Source organism: Accipiter gentilis, chromosome 15 (assembly GCF_929443795.1).
Source record: "Accipiter gentilis chromosome 15, bAccGen1.1, whole genome shotgun sequence".
Classification (NCBI taxonomy): domain Eukaryota; kingdom Metazoa; phylum Chordata; class Aves; order Accipitriformes; family Accipitridae; genus Astur; species Astur gentilis.
Window position 1 is genome coordinate 31666245 of NC_064894.1, and position 23317 is coordinate 31689561.

The window sequence follows — 23317 nt, forward strand, 5'->3', positions numbered from 1 at the left end:
CCACATAGAGCAATGTAGTTGAGACACTGGCTGCACTAAATGCTGCTTGCAAAACGCTTCTCAGTTATGCAAAGATAGATAGTGCAGGAGGGTAAATAATCATACCTGCAGTTTTTGCCTGAGGAACTGACAGTCAGACAAAAAAAACTAAGGTTTTTTTTCTTTTGCTTTTTGCTCATATTAAGATAACTTCAGTGTGAGAAGATTCACTTACTCTTCAAGTGGCTGCATGCAAAACCTAATCTGATTCAGGCATGCCTCTGAAGAGCAATCAGACATCAAAAGTTAGCAAGCAGATGCTTTATTTGGCAGCTCTTTATTAAAAATGACTTGCAGAACTAAATTTTTTTAACTACCCAATTTATTCCTTCTGAAGTATTCGAAGTGCAATTAGTCAGAAACAGCACTTTCACACTGACAAACACCCTACAGTGCAAGACTTCATGCAGATTTGCAATTAAAGGCTACAAACGTACAGGTCAACCCCCTGGATATACCCTTGACTTAAAACTTGATTCAAGTCTTCAAGTCATGACACAAGTAAGAGAATCATCAGTATAGTAATTTAGACACTTCTGCATTCATTTATTTAAAGTGCCCTTTTATTCTGGGCAACAAAATCCCCCTCACTTACCTTTGGGGGTAAAGGAGGTGGCACTTTAGGCTTCATAGTAGCACTATAAAGAAAAGAAAACAGATTGTTATCCAGTGTAGCTCTTTGAACCTTGTATTGCAGTGTTCAAGAGGATACAGAATTTTATAAATGCCATACAAATAAACACCATTAACTTGTCAACAGCACTATTACATCAAATAACTGCATCACAAATAGTTTCAAACATTTTGTTATTGCTGTGCATACCACAGATACTACCCAAAAACTCAAGTATCACAGATCCTCCCTAGAGAGCACAAAGTGACACGATCTGATTTATTGAAGAGGCACATACTTGTGCAGAAAAAAGTAGGGAGATGCAGAGCAGGCCTGGTATTTACTCTGTTGAAAGGAAAAAGATTTAGGATATCAGTGAGTGTTTTTTAAAGGGCCATCTGTAGGTATACAGGGCAAAGGGGAGTTACAAGAGAACTGATGAACACCATCCCTTGAGAAATTTACTACTGACTTCTTGAGAAAGCCTTACATATGAAAGCAAAATCCATCTGCAATGGACAGCTAGCCTACTGTCTGGGTTGTTTTGTTTGTTTTGGGTTTTTTTTCCATAAGTTTCTTTTTTTCACAGAAATCTTGGGAAAGACAACTTTGTAACACAAGAACAATTCAATGGCTTGGCTCAACGGTACACGATATCAGCAGCAAACAAGAAGTCTGAAGCATCAATAGCATTCTTCCTCTGCTGGTTCTGTGTTTTAAAGAATATGTTGCATTTAAAAAAAAAATCCTAAATTCCTGAATTCTTTATATTTCTAAAAACTCTTACACTGTTCTGTTTCCTAATCTTTTGGAACAGAAAAATTATTTTCATTAAATAAATTAGGAAAACAGCTGTGAAAACTTGACATTCTTGCACAATATTTTCCTTATTTTTAAATTATGTTCCAAAGTTTTGGGAAAATATCCAAGTAGTAAGATATCTATTTGCTTGTTTACAGATCAACAACTTGTCTGCTTTGCTTCATTCTTTTCAGAGTTTCTGTCCTGGCATATTATCAGTTGCTTTTATTTCAGAGAAGCTGGAAGGGGACTTCCAAGAATGGGTTACCCTGTTGTGCACTTCAGCTGCTACGGTGGTGGAGATTATCTTCTCTTCATGACATGGGACCAAGCTTAAGTCCTCAGTCATGTGTGTCCAAGCTCCATTTGTATTTTCTTTCATATTCTTCGCTGCATCTCAGACAGCCATCACAGTGTTACTGGGCAGCCAAACATAAAAAACAAAGCCAATGATTTGGCATAAATGTGACAGATGTTTATACAAGGGACTGTGTGCCCTGGTTTCAACAGCAAGGTTTATGTGCAATTTGTCACTGCTGATCACGCAGGGCAGTGCCCCAATAATTCCTGCTTTCCCAGCTTCCATAACCAGGAAGTTCAAGCATCATCAGCTTTGCTGCACAATGAGAAAAAGAAATATCAAAACAATAAAAATTATTAAATGGAGATAATTTTATACTGTTCCCTGAAGTGTGTGGATTCTCTGCTGCTATGAATCACCCAGCTTCAGAGTCATGCAGTGGCATCAGTTTGGACTGGACAGCATACAGCTGCTTCATTATTTTGTTCTGGGTCTGAAGGGAGAAGTGACCAGTGTCACATGTGCTCTTCAATTGCAGCTCCATCTCACAGAATATAAAATCAAACAAAAGCCTTGAATCTTCAGTGGGCTCCAGAGAAAAATATCTGAGACCGAGCTGATGAACCAACATATTGCAGCAGAGCTCTGGGCTCAAGGAGATACCAAGAGGAAAGGCACAGATGCAGAATCTGTCTGATCCAAGGTTGAGGCATTCAAGGCTTACTCCTGTGCTTTCAGGAAATTGTCAGGCCCTCTCTGTACGGCAAGAGTACCTAGGATGAAATACGGAAAGAAGCAAAAAAACACCAGGACTTCTTTGGAAGGCCACTGGTGACGGTCCTTAGGGTCAGATGAACTGGAACCTCTCTGGAAGCTATCAGGTTCTTTCTTGCTTGACCTGAAAAAGAAAACCCACAGAAATACAACAGCGACAGAAGCAGCTGAAGCCAATGCTGTCTAAAAGTTCTGATGGAGCTTGTGGAAGGAATAAGGATCTCAAAGCACTGGACAATGAAATCAGTGCAAGCACTTCAAGAGAGCAGGAATCAAGGGGTTCCAAGCCCTGGAACATTACTGAATTTGATGATACTGGCTGCAGAGCAAGGGGTGGGTGTGTGTTGCAGAAACATTAAGCAAAAATGAACAGAGCTGTACACAAAAAACATCCAGAAATTAGTATGGATGGAAGAACCAAGCTGAGCTGGCTTGCAGCAGCGCAGATATCCAGTGCCTCTTCACTGAAGGCCAAGAGAGTGGAGCTGGCAGTATGGAGTTATAGGGGACTGTTACATCCTACAGGCCAGGAAGCCCAAGTTACCATTACCAAGGTCTATCCAGCTATGAGCAAAGTGGGTTCTCAGCTTGATCCAAATGTAGGGAAGCAAATCAATGAGTGGCATTATCAACCTCTTCCTCTCAAAGACAAGACACAGGAGCTTCATATTATTGATGAACTGTGTAATCAATCATGCCTTTAATCAACCACTTAAGAAATCCTTCATATTTCATTATTAAGGAATTAGCAAGGGAATAGAGCCTGCTAAAAACTGACTAAAAATAATTCTTCTTTTATAAATATCATTTGTTTCAAACACCAAACATAATTGTGTTTTGAGAAGTTGATCATGAAACAATGCAAGTTTAATGTATCGACATTAAACTTGTATTGTTCAACATTTTTCACCTAGCCGACATCAGACACTATCAGTAGCTTTACCCTTCTTGAAGGGGGCTGTTCTTCATGCTCAGTACAGTAATAAAAAACACTGCCTTTGTTATAAAAGAACAACAGTAAAATAACTCAAGAAAAGAGAGACAGACATATTTTGGTTCTCTGTAAAGATATAGATGCAATAGATAACACGTTTTACAGGTTTCTGGTATGAAGAAACAGCTTTCAAAATTATCCATTAACAGTAAGTAAACAAGAATGCTGTCTCAATGCCATCTTTCTTTTCGGTCTTTACATCAGATTTATTTAGGAATGTAAATTTCCACATACTGGTGTGCATTTTAAATTGTTTCAGTTCTCATCTGTCAATCAAAAAGAGCCCAAGAATACTTATATCAGTGGAATTTAATATGAGCATAATTAATTTAACACATGCCTGTTGATACTGCTTTTGCAGTCACATAACCTTGCTCTCTCTGTGGTAAGGGAGCCAGTTCTATTCCAAAATCAAGTATCCATACAAGTATCCTCCTAGCTAAGAATGTGGACAGAATAAACTCAATCATCTAGAGAAGATAATTATATATATATATTTATGTATTTTTAATGAGCTTATTTAATATACATTCATCAGTTCTAAAGAAGACACCAAGACTGGGGACAGAAATTACTGGCTTAATGTAACTATGCCAAGATTTTGTTCAATAATAGAAGATAAAAGGACAACGGCATCAAGCAAGAAACAAGATATTTTTTTCCCCCCTAATTTATCACAAGCTTATCAGCACAATAAGAAAACTTCTAGTGATGGAATCTAGGAACAACATCAAATGCCTATCTTTAAAAATGCTATAGAAGAAGACTAATACTGAACTATTAGGGATAGAACATGATTCAACTTTTTAAAAAATTTTCATCTATTCAAGAATCAGCTTTTCTATATATTTATTTATTTTTACAAGAAGAAAGGACTTACTGTTTAGCATCATCGTCTGCATCATCATCATCTTCTAAATGTGCCACATGACCCCTAAGAAAATGAACAAGGTACTATGGCTGAGTGAGTTGTATTAAAATTACCTTGGCTATGTGAAAAAAATTTCAGCTCAAGGGCTCTCTAACAGAAATTTACTGTCTTTTAGCTTTTTATCATTATTATTCTTCTCTAAAGCACAGCTGCAATCCAGACAACTAAGCCTCTCCCATATCCTCTCAGCAGCTACAGGTACAAACAAGAACTAGTCGTGACAGACATAAGAAATCAACGCACAAATGATTTTGAAACACATAAGAGGGGTAAAAAAAAAAAAAGAGAATAAAATTACCGCTGATGCAGTTCTTCTTCAACTGATTTTAAGAGACTCCTTCAGCATTAAATAAGAATAAGAACACAGTTTAATTGTGGCACACAAACTTAGTTATCAAAAGCCAGGGCAAATGCTCCTATGATTCTATCAGTAATTAATCAAAAGCATGTTATTTCAGCTGGCTTTCAGAACATACATTGAACATCCACATACAAATGAACATAGCTGCATTTTATATATACATACACATTATTTTTTTAAATTATTATTTATTTTTACACAACACACTTTCATATGCATTTATTAATGTAGTGCTATTAAGTGCAGTGGCCCTTGTTCCTGGCACTGTAAAACAAGGACTGTCTTAGCTTGATCCAATTTAAAACAAATCCACACTATCCAAGTAAATCATAATTATAAAAAATAAAAATCAGACTAACAAGAGGATTAAACTATTGTTGGAATATATTCATTCTACCCTAGTTAATTTTTGTAACATTCTGAATTTCTTCATTTTTGTGTCTTTGTCTGAAAACACAGCCAGGGAGGAATAGCAGGCAAAACACAGGGATAAAAACAACAGGATTTCAGAAGATATCAGTATTGGTATTTGCCCCAAGTAAGAGATTGCGTGAAAGATATCATGTTCTATGCTTAGATTTTCTGCATTTTTTTTTAATGCCATTTAATTTAGCAAAGTAAAGCTAGGCATCCCAATTCTGACATGCATAAATGTAATTAGGAAATTGGGTGGAAAGGAAGAATTACATGGAAAACTATTTCATATGATTAATATAACAAAATTATTAAATGTATGAACATGAAGTTAAAGACTTTGCTGAGACAGGTAAGTTTTATTTTTTAAAGCATCCATAACTGAATGTTCCTAGTGCCCTACAACATGAAGAAGGGCATAAAGCAATGTCAAAGAGCAGCACTGGTAGTTCCTAGATGGGGTAAAATTGTGCTCTGTGGGACCTATCATGCACAACATTTTATTAACAAGCAGACCAATATAATGGCTCTTAAAAGGAGGCTTACAGCACCATAGAGACCATATGGTCAACACAGCCTCAAATACTGAAAAGTGCTGTAATTCTGTGCCATTGAAATTACTATTATTTTAGCAATAAAGAGTGATTTTGGAATTGTAGCCGATATAAACAAGCTTGACATTTTACTACATCCATTTCGGCTAATTTGTGATTTTTATATTAAAGGTCTTGAATTAAAGACACAAAACGCTGTTGCTTACTCACTTATTTGCACCCAAGAAGTAGCCACACTGAGGACCATGACCATATTCTTCTAGCTGTAGATCCTACAAATACAAGAGAACGGATCGTTAAGATGTACAGGTAAGCATCAAACACATACCCTGTGTCATTCTGCTGTTATCCCCCCTGCCACACCTGAGCTACCAAACGAGCTCATTCCTCTGCCCTTCCTGACTCCTCACACCACTCTCAGGCCCATCACACCCCAAAATCTCCTCTCTGACAGTTTGCTGCATCTCTAATTCCTTTTAAAACTCTGACCATAGCGCCTTCCTTGGACACACACATGCTTTACTCAAGTCAGCTGCAGAAAAGGGTACAAAACAGCAAAAATAATATAATAATCAAAAAAAAAAGAAGAAAGAAAGAAGAAAAAGAAAAAGAAAAAAAAAAAAGGACTTAATGATCTGCCAGACCCCATACAGAACCCAGCATCCGTCACTGGCACACTGTAGTATTCATTTCAGATGGAGAGTAGCTCTGGCAGGGAGTCTGAAATGCCTCTAGCACATGGGGATGTTAAAGAAATAAGGCAAGAGGACAGTTAAAGTGTTTTTATAGCTCTGGTTATAGCAATACATATTTTAAGGATAACTATGTATGTTCTCATGTACACTTTAAGATCACCTTTTGTATAAAAAAATACAGCATTAACAGCAAAGTCAAGCACTCAAGCAATCATGGAGCATGGGCTACTTAGAAAAAGAAGTGGCAACAGGCCTCCAACACTATTATTCAACAGACACTGTATGACATACAAATTTAATGCATTAATGGCAATACCACGTTGAAACACCATCAAATCTGCATCTGCCAGGAGGACACTGCTATAATTACAGGGTATTTTTTAATTCAGGTGGATCACAGCAAGAAAAATCTGAACATAAATTTGCTCCCAAAATGCTGAGTGTATTCACCAGGAGAAATGAGTTATTGATCACTTAAGGTAATGATAAATGGAGCTCCATCGCTCCTTTCCAGGAAACATTTTAAAGGTCTCCCAACATATTCTGTCAAACAGGCCTTTCAGCTGCAACTCGTATCAGAAGCATGCCATCCTTCAGAAAGATGCCCAAATACCCAAGCTATAAGAGCAATAAGCTTGGATTAGACAACAACTCCTCATGGGGCTGACCTCTCAAAAGGGTATTTTTGAAAATCAGAGGAAAAGTCTCACACTACATTTGCCAGTACTCCTAGCTGATGAAGTAGAAGCCACTGCAGCTTTCAGTTCCAGACTGAAGGGCAATCACTTTAATACAAAGCTATGCATATTGTTTTCTGCTCAGTGAGGAGTTCCAGGTTGTCTACTGCACCCTCAGTTCTGCTCTGTAAAGCTAAGTAGTAGTTTCCACATAGGTGTTTCTACCACAGCTGTCAGTAGCTTTTGATTGCTTCAGTGACTTTCCATATTTTCCCAAAACAAGTGAGATGCTGTGGAAAAAGCAGTATGTAACTGATAACTACTTGATATGAAAGAACGCATAGATCAGAGGGTTGAATAAAAATGCAGAGGCAAGTCTGATGCTGGCATTTACTGAACCACAGAGAGACTGACTTTTCAATCTTCATACCAAACTTATTTGTTACACATCTTCCTTCTAGAATTAAACTAAGAAACCCCCAAACCACCAAATCCCATCCCCTTCTATGGAACTGACTCACAAGGGCCACCTGACTTTCCCCCTAGACATCTTTCAGTGGAGCTAGAAAGTTAGGTGGCAGGAAAGAAGGGCGCAAGTGGCTGTGCCGGCAGGAAGGAAGGCTTGTTTCCCTCCAGGAATGTGTCCCAGGGTCGGGAAGGTAGCAGGTGGAAGGGGTCAGGCCTCAGTTGTGGGTATCTTTGATCCCTTCCGCTATCCTTATCTTCCTTCTTCACAGTTTTATCCTCCTCCTATGCCCCAATCTCAACTCCTCTGACTCCTTCTCCTTCCCTCAGGAAAGGCCATCCTAGGCCCTTGGCAATTTCAGTCTCTTCATCACTCCCAATATCTGTCACCTTATCCAGGCAATTCCCTTCTGCTGGTCCTCACCACCAGTTGATGCACTCGAATCCACCACAAAGAAACACAGATTAAACTTGCTTTACTCTGAGTACTTATACTACTTCTATGCAATCTCAAAAACTTCCACATGTAAGCACAGGTATTTTGAAGATTCAGACTCTAGTGCAGAAAATAACAAGACTGGAAACATAAGATGTCACCAGACTCACAAACAAGGAGGTTAAACAGGTTGTGTGAGTCTATGTAAGAAGATGCCAGAACAAAGACTGGGAGGCTGTTGAGAAAAATAACTCCAGATCAGTATAATGAAATCTGAGATTTTCACCTTGAAGTGACAAGCATTTTGTCTGCATGTTGCAAAATCATATTACTCAAAAGTGGGAAACAAAGATCTTATGCTGGGCAGAGCCAAAACATCTGTCCATTTTAATTTACACACTGAGCAATGTAGAGTTATATATATAGAGAGTACAGCAATGACAGGAAAATTGGTAAAAGAAAATAAGCAAACCCCCCTAACACATAAGGAGCCTTCATCTGTCATCAGGCTTTTAAAGCCTCACCGGCATTTTCTTTATGAAAAATGACATCTGCTAAAATTACTTATGTTTAAATACTTTAAAAGGACAAAAGCTTTGCTTTGATTCAGTTTAGTATTGTGCAGCTAATTAGCATTTATTTGACTATGATTCTAATTGGATATGTATATTTTTTTGCCTTAACTAGCTTGTTAGTGTTCTTCTAAGCCCTTTAAATATTGCTGGTTTTCACTCCAAATGTGGGGTGAAGTAATCCATTGCTAGGGAAATCCCTTCTTTTATAATCTTGACAGATAAATACTGAGTGCTAGAGAGCTTTTAAAAAGTGCAATACATTTTTTCTTGTACCATCTATGCCAAATATATCCAGAAGTTATATAAACCTTCTAGCTACGTATTTGATACAAAATCATCAGTAAATATTGCATGTGTCCTGTAAAGCCTCCAGTGAGCTGTTATGCTTTATCAGAACAACCAGTATAACCAGATTTTTTTAAAGCCAAACATAAAGGTATTGTTTAACAAAACAGAAATCTTATCAGTATATGGATTCCCACTGGGAAGAACTGATTAACATTAATTACTAAATGCAGCAATTTGCTTAATAAAAGCTGCTACCTCTCCTGCATCCCTAAAGTAACCCAACAACTTTATGAATCTACATTAGTATTTTCATTTAACATACATACAATGCCGATTAGTTAATTAAAATTCTTTTTAGATCAGGCAACATTAACAGAGAATAAATCTGAGTGACTAGACAGATATTTTCCAAGAGAATATTGAGATCTACAGCCAGTAGGAATAAGAAGAGGTCAATGATCTTGGTGTTGAATTAAAGATGCAACCCCAGATTATTCTGCACTCAGCCTCAGGTTACCAACAAACCATTCCTGAACCACCACAACTGTGCACAAAACAGAGTGCTATTTGCTGGCAATGATCGCTTTGGAAAAAAGGTAATACAGGGAATAGCTATCAGGTCTTCTCAACAGCCTGGATAATATTAAATGAAGAAGTCATGCACAAAGACAAATCTCACCTTCAGATAAATCACATGTGCGAAGTAATCAATGACTAAAAATAGCATAAAGATTTCCTCAAAGCAAAGACAAATTTGGTGGTAAGGCCATGCTATGAAACAAATTCTGCAAGAATGATCAAATGTACAATACCTTCACCGGTTTAAATTTCAAGAACTGCTATTTATTTTCTGCAGAATTTCATGATTGATTAATTGTTACTGTAACTTTGACAGTCTTATGTTCCTAATTTGTTCTGTAGGGCTGAGCTGTACTGGAAAACTATTTTTAGATGTTCAGTCCTTCAAAAAACAAAACTGAATATATACAGTGAACCAGCAATTCACAGTTACTTCCTACATTTGCTGTTCCTGAAATCTAGTGAGAAACAAGATCATCTGAAATGACAAAATTAAAGACTTTAAATCCACAAAGTGCTGGGGAAGTAACTCTGAATTTCAAAGACCACAAGTCACCTCTGGACTACTAACATATCAAACAAGGCTGCACATACACATCTCTATTTGTCAGTAAAATCATTAAGCAATTCTTACCACATTGCTTCATAACAGAGGATGTTAATTTTAAAAAGAGCCTAATATTACCTAAAGCATATGCTATACTTTTAATGCCTTTATTTAAAAAGTACATTCTTGAATTTCTTTGGATAGCTTAGCACATCAGAAATACCAAGTTATATGTATATTTTCTTAAACATGCTAAATATAATTCTTCCCTGGCAACTAACTGAGGTTTTACTGTGCATTACTGCTACACAACCACTGTTCACCTGCCTTTTCCATCGTATTTCAGTTTTTTGTGCATTTTGTCTATGAGTGTCCACTTGGTACAAACAGCACTATTTCATACATGTATAATGGAACATCACTACCCTAGCTAGCTACAGTAAGGCTTCGACACAACAGGCAATTGTACACAGCATTTTTAAACTCCCTCCTACCAATAAAGTTGCTAGCATCTCATTTTCTCAATTACTTTTGCCGAGGCAGAAAATACCCAAAACATACTGGGAAGAAAAAGAAAGGAAAACCCACATCCCAAACCCTTAGGCACTTTTCCCCCCATTTCCACTTATATTCTTCTGATCTTAAGGACCATGTATCATTCGTCCCCTAAAATGGAACAAATTATGTAGACTCTCTCTGAAATTCAGCATTGATAGCTAACTAACTCTAAAAAGATATTGCAAGTAAGTAGGATAGGAGTCTTCATGGTTTGTAACAAAGGAAAAGGATATGTATGCACGTGTACAAAGAAAAAGGCTTCTGGGCGAAGTTCTCTATTATCTATGTTGATCTCTTGAATTCAATCTTTCCCTACCAATATTCTAGTTTTTCTGCCACAAGTAATTAACTAACATAGAATTGACATGCTGGAACATTGCATTCCTAAAATTATTACCAAAATCTATTACAAATTATTAAACACAGAATATATTTATAAGCCAAAACAAAACCCAACCATGGCCAAGTTATTTAAATAGGACCAAATATATAGATGCATCTAGCAAATACAACAGTGCAGACTGCACGGTAACTGCAAACCTCTTGCTGAATTCTTTGCTAAAAGAAGTCTAAAATGAACGCTAAGTTCATAACAACAGAAAATAAATGTAGGTTGGAACCTGAGATATCAAATCCAAGTTCTGTTCAACTCTGTCACTTTCTAAAACTGTAGAACTCAACGCTTTCCACTGTGTGTTGAATACTCCAGACTAAGTTAAAGTCCAATGCAGAAACATTTAATTTTACCCCTAACACAAAGAAAAATAAAAAATCACTAGCTATAGGGTTACAAATTGGTATGATGCAGACTAGGACCAAGCAGAAGGCATCTAAGGTGCTCAGGTAGCTGACCTACCTTATTATGAGACCACTCTCTAACATCTAACAGACAAACAAAACAACAACAAAAAAAGTGGGCTGCTAGTCAGAGGAACCTCAACAAGCTGGAAGAGTACGCAACAAAGCCCCACAGGGTTTAACAAAGCCAACTGAAAAATCCTGCAGCTAGGACAGACCAACCGCATAGACAAGAGGCGGCTGAGGACAAGCTAGCCAGGGGCAGGACGGACAACTCTGCAGAAAAGGGCTTGGAGGTCCCAGCAGACAGGGAAGGGACTACACATCAGCAGCACACACTTGCGGTATAGCTGGCCAACCACAGTGAAGCCAGAGGGGGCTACCCCCTCTGTTTGGCACTTGGAAGGCCACATCTGCATGTGGTGTCCAGTTCTGGGCTTCCCAGGACAAAGACATTGACAGGTTGTAGGGGAGCCAGCAGAAGGCCGCTGTGATTGTTCAAGTGACAGAGTAAATGACACAATAGGGAATGCTGAAAGAACAGACCCTTTGTAGCCCGGAGAAATTAACTGCTACCTTCATCTATCCCACACAGTGTTACAGAGAAGACAGAGCTAGACTCTTCTCAGGTGCACACTGAAAGAACAAGAGGCAATAGGCACAAATGCCAGCAATGCAAACCATGGACACAAGGAACCAACTCCTCCCCATGGGAGCAGTGCAACAGGGACAGGGCCTAGAGATGCTCCGTTGTCTCCACCTTGAGATGGATTCAAACTTCAACTGGACAAGCCCAAAGTAATCTCTGGATCTAGCTTGGAAGCTGCCCCTGTTTTAAGCAGGAGTAGGCTAGAGATCTCCAGGGGTTCCTTCCCACCTCATCTTTTTGGGAGGGGATTCACTGATGGTATTTATAACTTAATAAGATATGCAGCTCAGTCTACGGTATATGAACTGGAATTATTTTCCAGCTCACTATGAAGGGGAAGAAAGATTTTTTTTGCCACAATATTTCATTGCAGATCAGGATAACCTGAATAAAAATATTTTTATTTGCTCAACATGACCTTTTGTTTTGAATCAGAACAGCAGTAAGCTCTGTTTCTGAGAAATGGGGCTTCTGGGACCAGAGGACAAATTCTCAGATTCCCCTTGACAGACCCCACCACTCAAAGTACAACAGGTACCTCCAAGAGGTGGATACAGTTACACATACAGCAATAGCTCTGCAGGAGCTGGGTTTAACAGCCCTTACTACTGGCTTCTTTTTACCCCTTGTACCTCCCTCCACCACGCTGACACAGCCATTTGCAATGCCACACAGGGAACCCAAACAGGGAACTGATCTGGTGGGAAAAATAATAACCTGAAAGAAGTTGCATGGTTTTCCTCATATCTTCATTTTCCAGGATGTCATATACTTGAGACTACTTCTGAACATATGCTTAATTATAGCAAAAACATTTCAACTGATGGAAGTTTGGTCCTACTATGCCAACTCATGTAGATTCCTGAGACTGTCATCATGGTGGCTGCCGCAATACAAGATAAACAGTCATACATTTAGTTAGCCATTGGATTTTCAGGTGCTTCTCCCAGGATCAATAGCATAAAACTTAAAAATTGTTCTAGAACAAAAGGTATACATTTTTTTAGAGACGATTACTTTGATTTAAACTGAGCTCACTGCAGATGCAATGCTCAGCTCTGTATCCAAACAACTGCTTTTAAAGTGCACAGAAAGACAGTGAAAAATATGAAAGAAGCATTTGTTTGAGGTCTACCCTATGTAAAGTCTAATATGCACATAAGATAAGACTTTTTTTTAGAGTCCAGCATACCTCTGCTGCTCCTGAGGCAAAGGAGGTTGTCAGAAAACAGCTGCCAAAACACAGTGCAATAACCAGAATAGGAACATGAGGCACTTGAAATGACAAGAAGGAGCATGTGCAAGAAAATCAAACGATGGAAGGTACCCAAGTAAGTTCCCAAAAACCTTGCTGTCTAGTTGCAGAAAAAGTAAAAAAGATCTACCCTGACTAAAGAGAAGAGCCTTGCACCTAGCGCAAAATATTGTAACTTATTTAGGTATGAATCAAAGGCGTATATCTGTAGAAGATCAAAGAGAAGTACTATCTTGTCCTTGTCTATCTGCCATTTGCATGAAGGGATACTGGGGTCTGGACACTGAATTTTCCCTGCAAACGAGACCTGTACTGAATTTTTCCATTCTTCTGGCACATCCAGGTAGCTGTTGCAGGAACACAGAGGCGGAGAGACGGGGAAGAGGAAAAGGAGAGCAATGATTTTTAATGGTAACCACATCGTAGGTGTCAAATTTTTAATAGATAATGCACATGGTGACTGCATACACATATGGATATGATCAATCCAGGTGTGCAAAATGCTAGGTGATATGTAAAAATACTCTCACTCCCCAAATTTGTTTTCAACCTCGACTGTATACCTTTTATGACTCACGCTGCTCAAAATACACCCCAATTTATGGGTTTTGGTGGTTTAGGGGTTTTTTTTGTTTGTTTGGGGTTTTTTTGTAGGATCTTAGAGATGCATAGCTCTGCAGAAGAGTTGTTGCTTATAAGGTATTTTTCTCACTAAACATATCTGAAGCCAATATTGTCAAAAAAAGAAGGGCAGAGCGGGGGAAGGCAAGAGACAGAAAGAGGAAGTCCGATTAGTATGTCCCAGTACACAAAAGAAGAATGAACCAACTACTAAATATTTCTTCCAATTTCCAGAAAGATTCGGTCTTACTGGAAAAATCTCACAAATGGGCAAAGCATTACCACCAAATCAGAATTCTCCTCTATCATTCACAATGAGCACAGGAGGTTGTGAAGAAAGCAGTGAAACACAGAAAGTGCTGTCGATTGACTTAAAAAACCCTCTCATGATTGTGACACCAATAGCACTTTATAAGCTTTATCATAGTAATCATTTTTAAAGAGTGTATTGAACAGCATGGGACAAAAGAAGGATGGGAAAGGACAGTCCAGTTAGGAGACGTGTTTATTCATCTCTTAGACCCACAGATACTAGGCTAGCAAGATATGAGACAACACTGAACATAACCTGAAAAAGATAGATTTTAAAGAGTGTTAAACTGAAAAGATGAAACCAAAAGCAAACCAAACCAAAACCAGAGCAATTGCACAGGATGGAGGTGTTCTCACCTCATACAGAGAACTCTAAGGTACTGATCTCAAAAAAATTTGTGAAACACTTTTATAATCAAGCAATACAGGCAGTTCCTTCCAAGAATGGGGAAGACAGTCTAAGCTCTCAGTAACTATGGTATTGGCAGATTCAAGTCACACCAAACCAACTGATGCTAAAACAAACAAAAAATCCAAACCAAAAACCATCACATAAAAACCAAAACAAGACATGCCCAAATACCCCAGTTTTCCATTTTCCCCTCAGTGCACTTATATTAAACATCTCACAAATCAAAGAAAGTTAGCAGAATAATGCTCTTCATCTAGTAGAGAATGTTGCTTCATTTTTTTCAACAGTACATGAAGATGTCCAAGATTTAAAAGCATTACTTTTCTAACTGCATAGTGCCTAAAGAGCAGAGAAATAAGAAAACTCACTTTCTAGAGTAATTTCTACACTGCAATGCTAACAACCAAATATTTCAGCAGTACAGTTAAGAGAAAATTTGGAAAAAGTATCAGACTATAAACAATGCCAAAAGCCATTGAAAACACTTGTGACCCCACTTTGTTATTTGTATTAAGTGTATATTCATTCTGTAACATAATTACCATCTGGAGAATTCAGAGACTTACATTTATATAATTTTGTCATCTTTCATGGGCCTATTTAAAGGAACTACCAGCCAAAAACATGAAGAGAATGCCTCTTCTATTTTTAATCACCCTCCAAAAAATTAACAAGTTATGCATTGTAAGGCAGTTAAATAAACAAATTAGAATAAGTGCATAATACTGAGCCCCTTCTATAAAGGTGATTCAACTAAACACAAATACAGGTTAAATAATTTCAATGCTGTACATACTAAGCATTCCTTCCTACATCACAGAAACACACATATAGACTAATTCTCATATTGAATGGCTTTTACACAAATGAAAAAACACCAGTACAACAACAGGACAAAACATGAGCTTTGAAAAAGGAAAACAAAGACAAAATTAACACTGACAAAGAAAGGCATAAGATGAAAAATACCAGGTTAGATCTTGCAGTGTAGTATATTTCTTCTGAATTGCCCAAAAAATCGCTACTGTCAGGCTGTTTATTAGATAGAGACCAAGAAACTCAAGTTACTTACATTGCGACTGAAAGCCAGATACACATAAAGGGAAATTTGCTTGCTAAAAAAAGTTGTTAGTTGAAACTCAAACCATGTTAAGACAGTTCCGGGAATAGGGCTAAAACACAGCTAAGGTTATGGTCACATTACCAAACACTACCAAATCACACCAAAATAATGAACTTTTGTTCATCACCTAAGCTGTGGTAATGAGCAACAAACTGCCTCAGTAAGAGGTATGTACCAGCTCAATCTCTCAGTACACCACCTACAATAACTCATCATGCTGCAGTGGTCCAGTCCTTTGGCTTGTGCACTCATACCTGTAAGTAAATAAGCTCAAAATTTAAGCATGCTTTAGTGAGACAGAAGCAAAAGGATGAGAAGAACTGCTTTAATGCATTGTTACTGCTAGAGGAAGAGACGAGCATCTCTTGCTCCTGTTTACATTTAAAAGACTTTCTCTCCCAGAGCATGTAGATTGTTACAAACTTCTCCCTCATCCTGCTTTGTGCTAAGGCTCTTTGCTAAAGCATCCATTCTTTGAATAGATCTCATTTGCTTTTGACATGCCAATTCAAATTGTCCACTGATTCTATATCTAATGACAAAATATGTTTTTTCTTTGGTCTCTAGACCCAACATAATAATTTTCAAAATCACAGCTCTGTTTTATCTGAAAAGGATGTATGAGGTCTGCACACTTCATTCTGATATGGGCAGTGGAGCAGTTAATTTCCCTCTTCAGAAAGATCCAAACAAGCAGTTAGAGATATTCCTTACAGACAGGGAGACGAGGCAAGTTCTTTGGACAGGTTTCAAATATGCAAACTCTGACAGGAATAGAAAACACGAAGAGATTTCCTTATCAGCAGAATTGATCTGGATCATTCAAGTCCCTTCTTGGAGCAGCAAGAGCTTCTGAGATGCCAAAGTGCAAAGGTCCTGATTGCTATTGCACAAGGTATGAAAAGGCTCCATTCCTCCCTTCCAACAACATCGGCCAAAGAAGTGCTCTCAAGAGTTGTGCTTTAATCTCTGCAGAAGATCTCTCTCCCCAGATTAGCAACTCGGTTTCCTAAGGTGCAGTGAAAACACCCCTCTGCCCCATGAATTTGTCCACTAACTGGTTTGTACAGTCAGTGACTTATAAACCAAGAAAGAAATGGAAGAAGTATTTTTAAAACTTCAGCTTCTCCATTAACATCTTTCTGCAATTATGATTCTGTGTGTGTATAAATAAATAAAATTCTTAAGGAGCAAAAGCATTGTATTTTCTTCATAATCCAGACAATGCAATAGGGAAGCAAAGCCAGGATAACTTGGAATCAGTTAGAAAATCATTTTAAGTAATGAGTTTATGGTAGAAACATTGACTTCATTACCATATTTAGAAACACTTGTATAACTAGGGCTCCTAAATGATGTTGTTATGCAGTTATGTCAAGGTCTAAATAACATATCTGGAACAATTGCCTAAGTCCTGCATATGATTTGGTAAGCTATTCTCCTCCATCTCAAACAGCCACCAGAACCTGCAGACTACCTGTCCAACCAGTTGATGAGAAAGAGCAAGATTATATATAACCTCATACACCCAGAGCCAGCTGACCCACTACCAAAAGACAAGTCACCAGGAAGGAGATTTTGGTACAACTAAAGAGCAATACAGGGAAATCTACATCAGAAATCCCACTCACAAGCGGTTTGTAGACCATAGAAGAGGAAGTACATTCCTAGGTACACACCCTCCCGAAAAATCAACTCAGACCAAAGCCAATGGCCCTCCCATCTATGTACTCAGCCAACTTCTCCACCTTAACACCTGCCTTAGAAAAACAAAGAGAACACAGAAGTCTGCAGTAAGGAAGCAAAGGAATGTCTTTTTTACCAAGGAATGTGAAGAAACTGCCCAAGTGCACAAATGTGGAAAGCAACAGTCTCTATAGAAGAGAGGAAGCTACTGCAATTGCATGTGAGACAGCACAGACACCTTTTCCCTCACTGCTTGAGTTCTCATACCCTTTGTACTGATGGATCCATATGAATAAAACATTGGCAATATACCTTTACACAATACATCAACTGCCAGACTCAGTGTGGCTCAGGTGTGATGCAGGGCCACAGAAAGATTGTGTGGGAAAACAACCACCCCACAAAAATCCAATTTTTTAAAATGCATCATACCTCTTTCCCAGACTCTCAATTGTATTATTTCCATTATCAATCATCATCAATACAAGCACAGGGGAAACAATTGAGTAAGCACGACAACTCTACAATTAAAAAAACAGCTCAATAAAGGGAATGATATATTTGGCAATGAGGTATAAAGGATAGGGGAAACCCGCAAGACAAAGGGCTGTTGCTTAGCTCATACATCACACCTGGCAGAGCCCACAAATAAGGGGTCTTGCTGCATAGTGTAATGGCATCAAAAAATTTAGGACCAATATGTTATGACTTGTCAGAAAAATCACTACCAAGTTTAGTAGAGCTAAGGAAGCATGCTACACATCTTGGATTTCTCCTCATCCACAGGTGTTTGCGGGGAATAATGGGCAAAGCATAGCCCATGCTGCTTGTTACTCACGAATTCATGATGTGGTTCTGTCTCTTTCCTCAAGGGTGGATCAAATTTTACTTGACCAACTAAAGAGGAGACAAAGAAAACAAGAATTTAAGCTGGGCTGTAATTAGACAAAATTCAGCTCTAAAGGCCAACAAAAAAAGAAAAATCCAGTTTAATGAGTCAATCATATCCCCACTAATGGAAACTTCTGACGAATGGACATACTGAACTTGTGCTGGCTAGAAACTAATTGGCAGGGAAAGTACTCTTCTATCACAAAGGTAGCACCATCACCATTTGCCCCACCTGCTCATTAGAAAGATCAGGGAAACCATTCAGCAAATAGGGCAGTGAAGTGCCCTCTTTAGAGAAGCAATACAGCTGTAATTTGTAGAAAAAACATATCCATTGTGTCAATTTGCTTTTGGATCTGTTGTTCTGGGAGATTCACTAGCACTAAAGAGCCTTGAAAGAAATTTGGAGAGAGCTAATCACATCTTCTAGGACAGCTTTTTGGTCAATATTCTTTAACACTCCTTCCCTCAATTTTAGCTTAAGAAAAGACAACTAAAGCTCCAAGTATTGCTCTGATTCAATTCAAGCAAAAGAACGACTACAATTTGGGGGATGGAGTCTGCTTTTAACGGCCAGTGATCAACCTCCTCCTTTCCCAATTTCTGCATTTATGTTTCAACTGAAAAGGAAAACCTACAACAAGATACTAAATTAAGGAAGAAAAACATTCCTCTGTTATTGGAACCTATACCTGTAAGTAAAACAGCGTAAGTTTTTATTTTCCTATATATCACTAAAAATGTTTCTATATATGTCAGATACCCAGAATACAAGTTGAAATAAGTTAACATCAATGATTATTTTAAGAATATTTCACGTTGCTTTACACATGCTTACAGTTTATTTCAGAGCGTGTCTTTTCTTCTCTCACGTTTCTACTTGTCGAATGAATTCTATGAGGCACTACAAGAGGCTAGAAGAGAGAGAAAGATAAAATACTTCAATACCAAAATATACTCACTTGAAGCCAGTATTGCATACCTAGTTTTTAGCAGGTTTCTTTAGCATAATATCAAAAAAGAAAGAAAGAAATCAAGTGGAAGCTAAAAATAAAGATTGCCATGTATGGTTTTCTACATTAAAGTTAGAACTATTTGGAGACATTTTAGCTGTAGAGTGTCTTCAACTTCAAGATAAGGGTTTTTTAAACACTGGATTTGAGCAAATTAAGACAATGCTGGCCAGTGTTTATCTTTGCTGAGATAACATTTCCTTTTTACACCTTTCAGTTTAAGGGTATTGGTAGTTTCCAAAATAAGCAGTAAGACTAAATCTGACTTACTGGCAGCATTTCTTTTCTTTAGTTACCCCAATCATTTTCCCAGCTTCTAACCAAACCTGATTCCTAGAAAGTCATCAATTAGTTTCTTTAAGTAGATGAGAAACTTATCTAGCCTGAGGTTTTCAGAGTTGAATAGAAGGGACTATTCCTAGTACTCGTGGTGTGTGGCAAGATTGATGCCATCATTTCTACAAATTCACCTTCATATTTATGTTCCACTTCTGTTTTTTCCCTGGATTTCCATTTACTTCTCTACAGGATGATGCGTCATGAACTTTAAGACTTGGCTTTCTTTTCTTTGCCTCTGTTGAATTTTCTCTGTTCCTTCTACATCTGCTACTGCAGGTTCTCTTAGAAACCATAACTTAAGGTTTCTTAACAAGAGTAAAACAACAGCTAACTGTTATATACAATCAGGCCCCAAAATTAGCAACATAAATACTAACAGTGTGCTCTCAGCATGTCTTCTGCAATGAAATTTTACTCTTCAGGGGAAAAAAGTTAATTCTCCATGATATTAGCCCAAGTAATCTCTGAAAAGAGCATGATTGCTAGATTTCTGTGTTGAATATGTGCAAGCAAAACAATTTTTAAAGCAATCTGACACCATAGTGTCAGAAGTTTGATGCGCTGGCATGTTAGCTTTGCTTTTATATATGCTAATTAGAATCTACACTTGGCAGCTTTTGACTATGAAGTGATGACAGTTAGAGAACTTCAACTGCTGTACACTCAAAGAGTCACGAATAGCTCAGCAACTGTTTATCCCTGAAATATTATCTGAAAGCATTACTTCTCTTCTCCCCTTTTCATTGCACACTACTTCCTTCCTTTATATTAGGATCCAACACATATGTACATAGTGTTTCATCTCCCATTTATGCTCACTTTGGTCTTTTTTGAAACTGGAGAGCCTTACAGACTGTGTGTATGTATTTTCTCCTACATATCTCACAGGCAGTTTTTAGTTTCTTGTAACTTATGCCAATTCTCCCCTTCCTTAATTCTAGTTTGTCTATTGTGCATTCTTTTGAACTTCAAAAATGCTTTGCTATAGCTCAGAACGTATTTCAAGGTTTGATCTGGTTTTCTACTTCAGTTACTTCAAATGCTCTAAGCACTAAAAGGTTGCTTATTTATAATCTCTTGTTAAGAGGCATTGCCCACTTGCACATGATGCGTGCGCATCTGTAATGCCAGCATGAGAATCCCAACTGTAGTGGGGGTGGGAGTTATTTTTGCCTTTGCAGCGATATTGCGCAAGTTCCTTGCTTCCTGCCACAGACATTTGTCCTACACAATAGGCAGAGCCTGCCCTTACACCTTCTTCTTCCATGACCAGAGAATTACTGGAAGGAGTCAAATCCTCATCTCTTGGTCATGAGGACAAAGTCTTCAAGTCACCCTGAAAGACCTATGCTGACAACAAACTGATACAAACAGCTGACATCCAAGCTGTGCGAGAGGACAAAGTAATGTAGGTAAACTTCCCAACACAAATGCCATTTGGGCACAATTTTATTCATGGTACAGATCTCAAGAGCAATCTTATCCCCAAAACTTTGTGTGCTAAGGATAAACCATGAGCACTTTCTTCTTTACAACCTTTTCAGCTAATATCACATCCATCATGGGAGTCACTGTCGCAGAAACGTGGTGAATAGGCAGTTGCCAGCATCTCCAAAGGTTTATTCTTAAGGGAGTGAAAGCAGAGTCCCAAATGGAAATCCTGTCTTTGACCAAATGGGAAACCAAATGAGGTCCTCCATGACTTGGCGTAGAGAAAAATACTCAAAATGTCAGTTACAGATATTGCTGCCAAATGAATAATGACTGTATCACAGGGAGACCTTTTTGATTATACCCAAATAACCTGTTCGTGTGTTTTTAAGTTTAGCTTTTACACATTAAACATTTCACCTTTGTCTGAGTTTAGAATGATTTAAAGATGTAGTACAGCATTCCTCAAAGAAGTGGCTAATTCACATCTTAATCTCTACCTCACCCACACAACTCTGCAGACTATCCAAGCAGCAACAGATAGCATCCCAACAAAAGCAGCACAGGCCAGGTGAAGAGTTGTCATCACAGCAGACAACAGAATTGCCTTCAAAGACCACCAACAGCCAGAAGAGCTCTCTAACCTCAAATAAGAAAACACCAAAAAACCCCGAAACACAAACACCACCCCCATCTCTCCCTCTCCAAGAACCAAAACTCCAAACTGGGGAGCAGGTCTGAAGCTCAAGATTCTCACCAGTGTTGTTTGTACCATGTTACCTTGTACAAGGTAATGTTGCTTCTGTCATTTTTTGATGGATGCATTCAGCTGACTGCCACAAGTATAGGAGTGGTCAATCCCCAAGTTTGGATTAACATCTCCAGCTGCCTCTGTGAACAGGCAGGTATTGGAGAAAGTTGAACCGTGTATAAAAGAAGCACGTACCCTCCTTATTCCTTTCGGTTTATTATAGGAAAGACCACAATGCCAACAACTGCTTTGCCTGTGGCAAGATTCTTTATGAGAAATACAGACCTTGCTCAAGATGCATCAGATAATTCATTATTACCGGCTTTATTCACAGAGGTGAGTTCTAGACTTGCTTATTACAAAATAAATATTTCCCAAGTGTCACTATCAATCTCATCTTACAGGTTGATTAATGGAAAATTATCTGGCAACATGGTTAGGGGAGAAATGAGAAGAGACATCTAAGTTGTCTACCCAGTGAAAATGATCCAGCACCACAGAAAACGGTGTTTGAAGCTCACTGGAGAGCTCAAGGCCATATGATGAACAACAACGGAGAAGTATCATTATGCCTAGCACAAAAGTCCACGAATGCAGCAGGAAACCCTCAGCAACATAAGGTAAACAACAAATGAACTAACATCTGAAAAAATGCCTATCAAAAGTCATGCAAGCAGCTTGCTTGTCCTCCATACTGTCAGCCAGACCAGCTCCTTTACAAATGATGAAAATATGCATTTTCTCTGATCACTGCTGTAAGGTTGTTTTCTCTTCATTTTGCCCCCAGACAAGGCATAGCTTTTTCCTCTGATACCACACTTCATTATGGGATGACTGATAAGTAATACACTAGGCAACAGAAGAGCGTTCTTAATTCTAAGTCAGAAGGGACATAAAAGAGCAAACACTATTTTGAAAGCTACAAGTAACTGTCAATACAATGTGTACTGAAGTGACTCCATACAGGAAGAGAAGAGAGATTCTCCACCTCAGTGGCCCAAAATGAATGTCAAAATTCTTTCTGAAAAGATACACCAGTGACACAGGGGAACAGCACATCAGGGTTTCAGTACAATTTCCAGGAAAGCAGGGGAAGACTCACAGGGCAAGCTACTCTGATCTCAGCAGCTCACTCACAGGAAGCACACTAAAACCAGCTACCTTTGTTCTTCTGACAGCTCATGAAAGCTTTGTTTTTTCTGGTTTCTACAGAAATATCACTTTAACAGGCCTCAGAGCTCTCTATTGCCACTGAACAGAAAGAGAACTAAAGGACGCGTGATAGAGCTTATGGTGAGACGATCAGAGAGTTCCTCAGTGCTGTCTCCATCAGGAATCAGACACTTTTCTCTTAACACTGACATGAAAGTCAACCACAGTAAGGGTTTTCTTGCCTGTTTAACTCTCCTAAACATTTTTTTTAACAGAAAAATT

At 38.3% G+C, this 23317-nt stretch overlaps 1 protein-coding gene across 6 annotated transcripts in view; it reads right to left on the minus strand.

Moving 5' to 3' along the window:
* MAP4K3 (mitogen-activated protein kinase kinase kinase kinase 3) overlaps positions 1-23317 on the minus strand; it is an 86085-nt gene that overhangs the window by 29654 nt on the left and 33114 nt on the right. For 3 of the 6 annotated variants that reach the window (XR_007508199.1, XM_049817845.1, XM_049817844.1), the window contains exons 13-19: positions 19188-19263; positions 18297-18355; positions 15619-15681; positions 5993-6054; positions 4752-4790; positions 4403-4456; positions 635-677 (exon numbers count right to left, since the gene is read on the minus strand). Coding sequence is in view for 5 of the 6 variants with exons in the window: in XM_049817845.1 (XP_049673802.1) it covers positions 635-677; positions 4403-4456; positions 4752-4790; positions 5993-6054; positions 15619-15681; positions 18297-18355; positions 19188-19263 (396 nt within the window). In the remaining variant the exon portion in view is untranslated. The remainder of the gene's footprint in view (positions 1-634; positions 678-4402; positions 4457-4751; positions 4791-5992; positions 6055-15618; positions 15682-18296; positions 18356-19187; positions 19264-23317) is intronic. The other 3 variants (XM_049817847.1, XM_049817846.1, XM_049817848.1) reach the window with 3 other exon arrangements.